Source organism: Labeo rohita, unplaced genomic scaffold (genome assembly GCF_022985175.1).
Source record: "Labeo rohita strain BAU-BD-2019 unplaced genomic scaffold, IGBB_LRoh.1.0 scaffold_1707, whole genome shotgun sequence".
Classification (NCBI taxonomy): domain Eukaryota; kingdom Metazoa; phylum Chordata; class Actinopteri; order Cypriniformes; family Cyprinidae; genus Labeo; species Labeo rohita.
In genome coordinates, this window is record NW_026127898.1 from 1 (window position 1) to 12,266 (window position 12,266).

Here is a 12,266-nt window from a genome sequence, read left to right on the forward strand (position 1 = left end):
TAATTGAGTATCAATGGCTTCTAGCAGTTTACATTAAACATAGTTCAAACAGACATGGACTTTTGGTCAATGAAAGTCTATGGGACTTTTTATGATTTTTAATATTAATTTTTAAGAAAACCGTAACTCAAACCAGTCTGAAAAGATATAGCACACTAAGTCAGAACAGTATGAAGATCTGACCCGAGTTTGGAGTATGTAGCTTGAACGGTCTAGGAGGAGTAGGTGTCCAAAAAATTTGCGTTAAGAAAAATAAGAAGAAGAATAATAATAAGTTTAAATACAATTTCAGTAAGTTGGCTTTCCCAAGCCAACTTAATAAGTTTAAATAGGATTTCAGTAAGTTGGCTTTCTCAAGCCAACTTAATTAATCCGAACCACCTACAAATGAAACCATACCACCGCGTTATAGATTTATAGATTGGAAACTTATGAGCATGTATAAAGCATCATATTAGCAAAGTCACAGTCTTTGAGCAGCTGAACAGATGCGTCCTTTGTTGAAAGAAACACATAAACATTATGCTACATACTGTCATCCACAACAAACTGCATATTTACAGCTGCACACAGTTCTGCAGTCTTCTTTACCCTCCTTTGAACGTGAACTGATGGAGGAACTTGATTATATGATCATATGCAAAGCCCTGTCGTTTCAGACTAAGGTAATACTTCACAGTAAACTTTAGTTGATGTTAGGTAATGCATTAACTAACATGAATCTTTGTTAAGGGTAGTTAATAGAAATACATGTTTTTGTTAGCTCAGGCACGAATGTTAAAGGAGAACTCCACATTCAGAACAGCAATTTACAAATAATTTACTCACCCTCTTATCATCCAAGATGTTCATGTCTTTCTGTCTTCAGTCGTGAAGAAATTATGGTTTTTGATGAAAACATTTCAGGATTTTTCTTCATATAATGGACATCATTGGTGCCCCGATTTTGAACTTCCAAAATGTAGTTTAAATGCGGTTTTAAAGGCTCTAAATGATCCCAGCTGAGAAAGAAGGGTCTTATCTAGCAAAACGATCAGACAATAAACTTAAACGTGATTCATAGCATCGTGGACACGCATCCCAGATCCTGTGCTACATGAGCTTTTGTGTTTAAAAAGTACACAAATTTTAATTTTTCGAAAAAATAAAATAAAATGATAATAATAATAATGACTGATCGTTTTGCTAGATAAGGCCCTTTGAATCTGATTTTAAACCAGATTTTAAAAAATGTCAATTTTGTTAAATCTAAATGGACTGTCTTCTCCCATAGCCTTGTGGGTAGCACGCTGAGATATGGTGACGTTGCGTCCGAGTTCGAGTCCCGGCGCATGGACCTTTCCCGATCCCACCCCCTTCTCTCTCTCCTAATTCGCCTCATGTCACCATTATACTGTCCTATCAAAATGAAAAATCTAAATCTTAATGGACTTCAGGTTTAATTTTGGATGAATCAATAGGAAAAATAATGTACAAATACATTTTTGTTGTACAAGGTCTCGTACAGACCAGCACTGCAACCCCCCCTCTGCACGTGCCTGGTCTTGAGAAGGGAGAACTGGTAGTGCCTCAGACAACAACAAACAAAAAGATGGAAAGGATAATGGAAAAACAAAGGGGAAATTACTTTTAAGTTGTATTATTTTAATCACACGAAACAGATCTTTTAGAAGCTGAGGACATTTAGAAAAATCCTACAGACAGCAAAAGAAATGAATGGGGCAAGACTGAAGAATTACGTCATACATAGAGAACTGTTAATTCTGCTTTACGGAACAAGAAATGTAGACTGAAGAAAATTTCACAAATGTGAAAACTGAATATGCTGAATGATGAGTTTGAAACAATGAAAATGATTGAAATTATGAGTTTTTTCTTGTAAGAAATTTTGGTAACACAAGTATAGGGAACAATTCTCACTGTTAACTAGTTACGTATTAGCCTGCATATTATTAACATATTGGCTGATTATTAGTACTTATAAAGTACCTATCCTGCATGATCGTATTCTACATCCCTAATCCTACCCAATACCTGAACTAAACAATTAGCTTACTAACTATCAATAAGCAGCAAATTAGAGTTTATTAGAGTTTATTGAGGCAAAAGTTGTAGTTAATGGTTTGTTGATGTTGAGAAAAGGACCTTAAAATAAAGCGTGACCGATAGTTTTGTTTGGTTTGCCCACTTATGGGCTTTATTTATTCTGTGAGTGTCATAAGATTGGGCACACTCAAAATGAAAAGGTACATGAAAAACTCTACAAAAAAAGCTAACAAAAAGGTCCTCAGAAGATCTCCTAAATGGCTTCATGTCCTTTGTCCACTCGTGTCTACAGAACGTCCTGAAGCCATTCAGGACATTTAGGGGACTTTTGCTTAAAGTCCTCTGAATGTTGTTTTATTTTACTTCTTGAATAACCAAAGAAAACACATGAGAACTATAAGGAAGTACATTTATTTTAATTGCAGAGTTGTGACGATGCTGTGCTCATTCTGTGTGTGTGTGCCTGTTTTTGTGTTATAACAACACAAATTTGTATAACAACATGGGTATGACAGAGGCATTACAAGGAGAGGGTGACTTATGAGGACATTGCCCCATGTCCCCATTTTTCAAAAGGCTTATAAGTCATACAGAATTAGTTTTTTTTTTTTTTTTTTTTTTTTTTGGAGAAAGTACAAAATGTGCAGTTTCCTGTGAGGATAGGTTTAGCTGTAGGGCTGGTGTAGGGTGATAGAAAATATGGTCTGTACAGTATAAAAACCATTGCACTTGCTTATGGAATGTCCCCACAATTCACAAAAACAAACCTGTGTGTGACTCTACTACAGGAGCAGTCTTTACGGACTCAAAGACACCTATTTTACACACGTGACTCAAACACAGTTCAAGGACACATTAAGTATTTGAGCTGTCGTGTGTTTGTCTCTCTCTATTCACACAGTAAAATGGCAGAAGCCAGAATTTCAGTGGATCAGGATGAGTTCATCTGTCCAGTGTGTCTGTATCTCCTGAAGGATCCAGTGGCCATTCCCTGTGGACACAGTTACTGTAAGAGCTGTATTACAGACTGCTGGGATCAGGAGGAACAGATGAGAGTCTACAGCTGCCCTCAGTGCAGACAGACCTTCAGTCCAAGACCTGCTTTAGCTACAAACACCATGCTGGCTGAAGTGGTGGACAAACTAAGGAAGACTAAACTTCCTGCTGACTGTTACGCTGGAGCTGGAGATGTGGAGTGTGATGTTTGTACTGGAAGAAAATACAAAGCCGTCAAGTCCTGTCTGGAGTGTCTGAACTCTTACTGTCAAACTCACTTTGAACAACATGAGCATTGGTTTAAAGGAAAGAGACACAATTTGACTGAAGCCACTGGACGACTGCAGGAGATGATCTGCCACGAACATGAGAAACATCTGGAAATGTACTGTATCACTGACCAACAATGCATTTGTGTGCTGTGTACAAAATATGAACATAAAAACCACAACACTGTATCAGCTGCAGCACAGAGGACAGAGAAACAGGTATTTAAAAGTAGATACTGATGAAATATTACTGGAGACACTTAAGCCTAAAGTATACTTTGTTTTTGTATGTGTGCACTTGTGTATACATACAGTTGAACACGTACCTTCGCATACACAACCTAAATGTACTTTGTACTTTGCGCTTTACGCCTGTTTCGTAAGTGTTTTATCGGCACCCGTATTACCAGGTTACAGCATTCACACTGCACACATCAGCAGAAATGAACAGCAGCTACAAGAAGAGTTTTGCTGCTGAGCCTATTTGGTGAAAATGCATCTTTATTGACCATTTTTCATAAAATTGGCCATCACTGTAAAAAGTGATACATTAAATTTACTCAAAATTGTGGCAACAAATTACAAGCAATATTATTAATTAAATTTAACAGATAACAATTAATTAGAATTAATCAAATGAGATGCTTACAAATTAGCCAATCATGAGTAAAATTGCATCAAAAAATTAAGTATAATTTAAACAAAAATATTGGTTTCATTGGAAACAAAAAAGCACTATGCTAATGAATACTGTTATGCATGCCAGGCCAGTAGTTGGCGATCAAGAAACACCCTTCAAAAACATAATACACATGCACATGACGTCAGCTTTTTTTACAAAAATGTTTTTCGTTGTTTAAGAATGAAATCATCTGTTTCTTTTTTTTTTTTGACAAAATATATACTTCCATAAGTCAAAATGCAAGCTCTGCTCGAACCTACATCCATTAGTTTTCAGTTCCAATTTTTTTTTTGGATACATGATCATTTAGTGACAGTTTTTGGTGACATTTGTTCTTCAGAAGCAGTTGGAGGAGACGCAGAAGATGTTCCAGCAGAGAATCCAGCAGAGAGAGAAAGATCTTCAGCAGCTGAGAGAGACTGTGGAGTCTCATAAGGTGAGTCTGGAGAAGAAGAAAAGTTTGTCTCAGTCTCAGTTAGGGCTGCACGATTATGGCCAAAATGATAATCACGATTATTAATCACGATTATTCATTCTTTTAGGTAAAACACATTTTTATTGCACTTTTCATTTTGAAAACAGTAAGTGAACAAGGCCTTCAATTCAAAATGAAACCTCAAATGAAAATATAAAGGGCTAACAACAAAAAAAATCTAAATAAATATGCTATCATAAAGTGCAAACAAATGGGGAAAAAAGAAGCCTATGCAGAAAGGGCACATACTATAGGCCTACAGATTTTTGGCGAGAAATACCAGCCTGTCAACATTTTCTGGCTTAAGAGATGACCAAAGGCAGATCACTATGTTCCCCCCAGTGCTGAAGAGCCTCTCCGAGGGAGCACTTGTTGCAGGTATGCTGAAATATTTTTTGGCCAGCTTTGATAGTTCTGGGTAGACTCGCTGATGTTCTCTTCACCAGTCCAGTGGGTTCTCCTCACTGTCAAGGTCAGCACACTGCAGGTAGGACTGTAGCTCAGAGGCCACAGCTTGTTCCTGGTGAGGAGGCTGGGTTGGGCTGGCTCTCTTAGTGATCTTGAAGAAGCTCCCCAAGGTCTTCTTTCTCTTGGAGGTGCTGGGTGTATCCTCTGCCCTGTCTGCAGTCCCACCATCACTTGGGCCCTTCTCCTTGCAAAGCGCATAATTAAAACATGAATAAATTCATTCTAATGAAATTTATTTGACATCCACATTCAGAATGTAGATTACAGCACATTAATTACGTTTTAGCACATTTTAATCCACTTAGTTTAATTAATTTATAATAAATGCTGTATCTATGTATCTACAATTATAACTTACCATGCTCACAGACGCAGCCATCTCAGACAGAAGTCTGGCCTGGATCGGTGTAACCCTGTCCTCACTAACAAATTGCAGCTTGAAGCGTGGATCCAAAGCAGAAGCCATGTCGAGCAGCTCTTGTGTCTCGGGATCCTTGTATTTTTCCTCCAGGTAACTTAGGATTTTGGTCCTGATGTTGTTTGTGAGCTCTGGACCATCATCGTTCACCTTGAGGATGGAGGAACTGAAGAGGTGGAGGACTGGCTGCACAAAGGAAACACTGACATATTTCTCACTGGACAGTGCATCAGTAAACTCGGTCAGAGGTTGGAGGGATTTGTTGATGGCTTCCAGGGTGTCATTGTCCTGCTATGTTGGGATGAGATGTCTGGATTTTCTGTCAGAAGACAAGACTTGAGAGATGGCCCTCTGTTGCTCCAGGACTCTTTCAATCATTGCCTGCCTTGGCATTCTGTCTTCAGCCCATGCTCTGGAAGTTTCAGCTCCTTTTGAGCCTGTGCTAGCTGCCTTTTACGCCTCCAGCTGTAGGAGAAACTGCTCACAAGTTTTTTGCAGATCCCTACAGCACGGTCAATCCGAGGATCCCTCATTGCATTCTCTATAAAAGAACATGAGATTCATATGCAAAATTAAAACAGAATAAAACCTTGCATACACATCTTTTAAAAATTTTTATTTCAAGTTTTTTTTTAAGATGTTTTATCACTTGTCAGTTATTTTATCTGGTCATTTGTAAAGCAATTTAAATATAAATATATATTATATAAAATTGCCTAAGCATTTGATCATCAATCTCTATCATATTAGCACATATTACATACAATTCAATTATTATTATTACTTTTACATTGTCTTTTTTATTTGTCCTACTCACCAATTGCTAGATGCAGCCTGTGGCCGAAGCACTGGAGCCTCACCCATTTATTTAGAGAAGCTGCCTTGATGACGTTAGATCCACTGTCTGTTGAGATGGAGACTAGTCTCCAAGAGGCCAGTGCTTCCCGCAGTCCCAGGGCTATAGCGTCTCCTGTGTGGTCTTGTGGGAAAAATGACGTCTGCAACCACCGACTCTTTATTGTAAAATCACCGTCAATATAGTGAATTGTTAGGGACATGTACGGCTCCATTGTTCTGCTTGACCATAGGTCAGTCGTAGTTGCGAAATACTCGACAGCTGTGATTTCCCTCTCTATTCCCCCCTGACATTTTTCATATAGTGCAGGTAATGCCACTTTGGAGAAGTAATTGCTTGAGGGGATCACATATTTCTTGTCCAATGTTTTGACCATTTTTCGGAAGCCTTCGTGGATCACAGTATTTATTGGTCACATGTCTTTGGCCAAATAAAACGTTATTGCATCCGTTATTTCGCTGTGTCTTTGAGAGGTGGATGGATACGGGGTCGCCCGGTGCAGGGTGGCTGTTATGGATGTCTGGGCTGGCGCTGGCACTGGACACGGACGGGGATTTGGTGGACCAGCGTTAGCTTTGGCCTTCATGCATTCATCGTATTTGAATTTGTTGTGTTTTTTTCAGGTGGTTGAATAAGTTAGTTGTGTTGCCCTGTAGTGCTGACACAACTCGATGGCACTCTTTGCATATGATTTCTTTTTGGTCAACAGCACTTGCCCTGAATCCAAAAAAACCCCAGACAATGGATGTAGCTCCCTTAAGAGGCACTAGCTCCTCCTCACCTCCAGATGCTGTCGTATTTTCACCTTCTGCTCTCACCATTACGTCTCTCTGACAATTTAAAGCTGCCGCTAATATACCCCGTGCTTTCGTTCACCCCCTGGTGGTTGGATGATTATTGGTTGAGAAAGTGCTTGATTTGATATGCAGCAGAGCCCGCTATTCAAATGTTAATATCACCGACGATCATCTTTATTTAATCGGTGCAGCCAAAATCGTGATCGTGATTAAAATTCAATTAATTGAGCAGCCCTAGTCTCAGTTCAGACTCTCCATCTGAATCACTGTGTGTGTAACAGAGCTCTGCACAGACAGCAGTGGAGGACAGTGAGAGGATCTTTACTGAGCTCATCCGCTCCATTGAGAGAAGCCACTCTGAGGTCACACAGATGATCAGAGATCAAGAAAAGCGAGCGGTGAGTCGAGTTGAAAGACGACTGGAGCGACTGGAGCAGGAGATCAATGATCTGAGGAGGAGAGACGCTGAGCTGGAGCAGCTTTCACACACACAGGATCACATCCAGTTCCTGCAGGTAACAGATCAGGAAGAACATGATCATAGTGGACTTGAGCCAGATCCTGCTGTGACAGGAGACTCGCAGAGAAACATTTCATCAGTGTCTTATTATATAATCATTAGTAAGCTCTCACTAGCGTCACCAACATTTCAAAACGTCACTAACATTTCAGCTTTTTCCTAATTTTTCCTTCTGACCTATTATGTCATGGTGAAATCAGTTCATCAAAATTTAATCAGATGATCCTTGATAAAATAGATTTTTATTTGCCTGTAACACATTGATGAATTTGACCATGAAGACCCCAAACATGAAGTGAGGCTGTAGCAATCAGTCTCATCAGGATTTCACTGAACTTTTTTAATATTTTTGTGGCCAAAATGACTGAATCTTTGCTCACTTTAAAACAGAATTCACTGCGATTCAGCAGCATGGCACTTCAACACAAACTGATTTATTAGTTTGAACTTATGGAATTTTCTAGCGCTACTATTGCTTCACCCTCTCAACATTTCTTGCAGAAAAATGGCTGCCGCAAATAATGTGGTGTTTGCTTGATTTTACATTAAATTCTACAATTGCAGTATCATGAAATCCTAGACTGAGCAATGATTCAGGTTACTGAAACCAAACAAAAACTGACCATATCTTAAGTGTGCTTGTGAAGTTTCAGTGCGTTTAACTGCTCTAAAGTAATAAATAACGGTTAGTCTAATGCTACTGCTTTTCCTGTTTAAATGTACTGTTTCTTATTTAGATGAACATTTATGTTCTTAGCAGATGTTTTATCATCCAAACTATTTCCCAGAAAATTCACATATGGTGGAAGTAGCAAATACTAGAATTTGTAGCTGATGTGATATAATTAATTTGAGACAAATGTAGCTGATGTTGTGAAAGTGCTGGATTGAGGGGAGATGCTAAAGATCAGTCAAGTCAAATCAGATGTTGGTGCAGGTTATTGGGTGAAGTGTGGAGCTGATGAGTTTTGATTTCTGTTTTCTGTAGAGTTTCCAGTCTCTCTCAGCACCTCCTGAATCTACAGACATAAATGACGATCCCTTCATTTATCTCGTCTCTTTTGATGATCTGAGAGAATCTGTCCATCAGCTGAGAGACAAACTGGAGGATTTCTGCAAAGAGGAGCTAAAAAATATCTTTGACAAAGGTAAAGTCCTGGAGATGTATCTGGTGTGAGTAATGAGTCCATCATCTCATATCACGGAGAACATTATATTAGAAATGTCTTAGTCAAAATCATTTTCTTGTGAGAATCACTCTGTTCATGTCTGTTGATTTCCACAGTCACATTCACCAACATTGTTCTCTGGAACAGAAGCGACTTTCTACAATGTAAGTCACTAAGAAAACAAGCAGAAAAACTGCTTCATGTTCACGTTCTTCCTGTAGAAGGTGAAAGACATAATTATAATAGAATTGATTTCATAATTGATGATATAAATGATGGTTTGCTCAGAATATCATCTGTACCGAGACGCTTCTGATACACTGAAGATGAAGAGTTCAGCTACATAAAATAAGAGCAAACAGCTTCATCATTCTTGACTTTGATGTGTTTTATCTCCATCAGATTCCAATCAGCTCACTCTGGATCTCAACACAGTGAATAAACACCTCAGTCTGTCTGAGAGCAACAGAGTGATTACTGGCACTTACGCAGAGCAGCCGTATCCTGATCATCCAGACAGATTTGATCAGTGGTATCAGGTGTTGTGTGGAGAGAGTGTGTGTGGACGCTGTTACTGGGAGATTGAGTGGAGTGGAGATGTGTGTATATCAGTGTCATATAAGAGCATCAGCAGAAAGGGACGGGGTGGTGAGTGTGCGTTTAACCATAATGATCAGTCCTGGAGTTTGATCTGCTCTCGCTTCGGTTACTCATTCATGCACAATAGCTCACTGACTTTTCTCACTATAGAGCCCATCACCAGTAGAATAGGGGTGTCTGATGATGATGATATCAGCAGTAGAATAGGAGTGTATGTGGATCACAGTGCAGGAACTCTGTCTTTCTACAGCGTCTCTGACACAATGAGCCTCATCCACACAGTCCAGACCACATTCACTCAGCCGCTCTATCCTGGGTTTGAGGTTTCTCATATATCATCAGTAAAACTGTGTTGATAAATCATAGAACAAATTGTAGAATGATTCTACCCATAATGGTTTGCGTCATGCATAGAGTGTGCATAGAGTATGCATAGAGCGAGTGTATCATATATGTATAAACACACTCGCACACATTACTTTTAGTCTGCATACATTGGATTGATTTTTTCAATAACTTCAATGTACTTGAATTGTGCATCAAACGAATGTACATGTATTGGATGAAGACCATTTATGTGCTTTGTTTTGTAATTCATGTTAATCAATAAATGTTTAATTAATGCAACCACATCTATTTCGCTGTGTCGTCCTTTCATCGCTGGTTGTGACACTTGTAAATCATACATTTCACTTCCACACTTTCTAATTTAAAGAAGTATTCTGCTAAATTTTCTTTTCTCTCTTATGTAGCACTGTGCGACTGACAGGAGTTAGAATCCTTGAAAGTGTAGAGAAGGACAATTCACATAATTTAGAAAGCAACTCAGGAAATGCCTCCTTATACCCTTGAATGTGTTTGCACATTGCTGAAAGATCTGATTTAGTAGGAAACTGTCTTAGCGACATAGGTTTTCATTTGTTATACTCTCTGTTTTACTACCAGCAAAAAAGCTGGAGTGGGCTGAGTGTACTCACATCTAGAAAGGATGCAGACTGTGGGCGAAGTTCATTGCCTTGTACTATTCAAGTTTTTTCCTGAGAATCTATTTTCCATCTCAACAGTTACTCTGTAGTGAATATGCTGCAAAGACATTTTCAAAAACTTGCTTTAGGGTCAATAGAGCATAAATAAGTGTGACCAACAGAAGTGAGGACAAAGTCTGTCTGACAGGTGCTTGTTTATTGTTCTTGTGTCTTTTAAAGCTTGCAAGGTAGCACTGATAACCTCTCTAGCTGTACACAGATTTACAGTGTTACCATGCAACATATAATTTCCTGGTTTCAAAACAAAGTATTTTCACAAGGAAATGGCCAAGTTCAAAATAGTTGTGTGTTCTAGGTTGCCTCTGATCTATTTTCCATATGTGCTTCAGAGGGAAAGACCAAGACTTAAGGTCAGGTTCAATTTCCTGTGTTTTGGCATTCTGTAGCAAGCATTTTGATAGGAATACGAATACCAAAAAGCAAAAAAAGCAAGCAAGAAGTAAAATAAGAATTCATAAAAATTCTAGAAAATATTCCGTTTATTGGTGAGCAGGATCTCCCACTCAAGCACCGTACAGATGCGGACAACCTTTTTGTCAAATTGCTGAAACTATGAGCAAGGGACAGTCCAACATTACAACACTGGCTGCAATGGTGAGATTAAAACTGCTCCCATGAGGTGAAGAATTCACTCCTAAACTGAATGGCCTCAGAGTTTGCAAAAGTGCTTTCTGTATACATTAGGCAGTGTTTGCTCTAGGTTTATAGGTATATAGCCTCAAAAGTGCGAAACACGGCTTTAAATATACTTCACAATCAGTGCCTGGAGAAGTGGGTATACGCCCCAAATATACGCTGAAAAGAATAGCTTACTGACATCTGGACATGACTCTTCACAATCTCTGATGAAATCGCTCAGGTTTTCTCTATATTACAGACATTTTGAACTTACTGTTTGAATGCATTAATATACTTGATCCTTGGACTGAAGTTTACAGGGGTTCACCGGTTTAAGAAATTTCTGAACGTAATTCGGCTTCTTTTTATTTTTATGGCACTGTTTCTGTTATAATGTACTGATTCAAATTAGTAATCAATAATAATTATTATTTTACCACTCTGCACACCTCCCCTGACATGCTGTCACATATGGACAGAACAAGCAGCATTTGGGGTGGAGGAGTGGACGGGGCGGGCGCGGGGGCATCAGGCGCAATCATCCAACATAGAATTTCAAAGGAAGCCAGCACCACGGTTCTGACCGCATCACTGTCTTTACTGGGTGTTTTTAGGGAATATTTGCATTTATTCATTGATTGAATTAGATATTCATTTGGTGGACTGTCACGATTTTGGCTAATGCAGGACACTACTGAATGATGAGTATCAGAGGGTATTTATACACAAAGCCGACTGATAAAGAGGTGGGTATATGTCACAGGCAGGCACCGATCGCCAAGACACCAACCCTTTTTGATACTCTGGGGAGCAACTAAGATCTTCAATTATGACTCAGGAGCACCACTTTCACAGAAGTCTCTTTATTTTACACAATTAAAAACAGGACAGTCAAGAATGGTTACGGAGCATTAGATAAGATTAATCTTCAATAGATAGAAGGGCAATAGGCGAATCTTACACCCAATATACCTTTGCAACATTAACACTAAGAAGTTTAGGTAAAAATTTGTAACTTGCATGCAAATAAGTTAATCTTAATTAGAAGGAAACTTAAATAAATACACGATATGCTTATTACTATGTCGGCTAGAATGGCTGTTTAGGAGAGGAACCACTGTACAAAAAGAAAAAAAAAAAACCCACAAAGAAAATCTAACCAATTGCTCACACTACAAAGCAAATAATCACTCCAAGTGCAAAGTGAACCAACACAATACACACTACAGACAGATTACTCCAGCTCCTATTACTCCCGATGTAAATCAGCTCTACTTCAGTCCTTAATAGGAAGCCCAAAATATAG

General features: G+C 38.8%; 1 protein-coding gene across 1 annotated transcript; it reads left to right on the forward strand.

The window, feature by feature from the left end:
* Positions 1-2,919: 2,919 nt before the first annotated feature.
* Positions 2,920-9,926, forward strand: LOC127158789 (tripartite motif-containing protein 16-like). Its single transcript, XM_051101787.1, has 6 exons — positions 2,920-3,530; positions 4,334-4,429; positions 7,289-7,522; positions 8,516-8,675; positions 8,813-8,860; positions 9,099-9,926. Exons 1-6 carry the CDS (start codon positions 2,952-2,954, stop codon positions 9,650-9,652), a joined length of 1,671 nt encoding a protein of 556 aa, XP_050957744.1. The 5' UTR covers positions 2,920-2,951; the 3' UTR covers positions 9,653-9,926.
* The last annotated feature ends 2,340 nt before the right edge of the window (positions 9,927-12,266 follow it).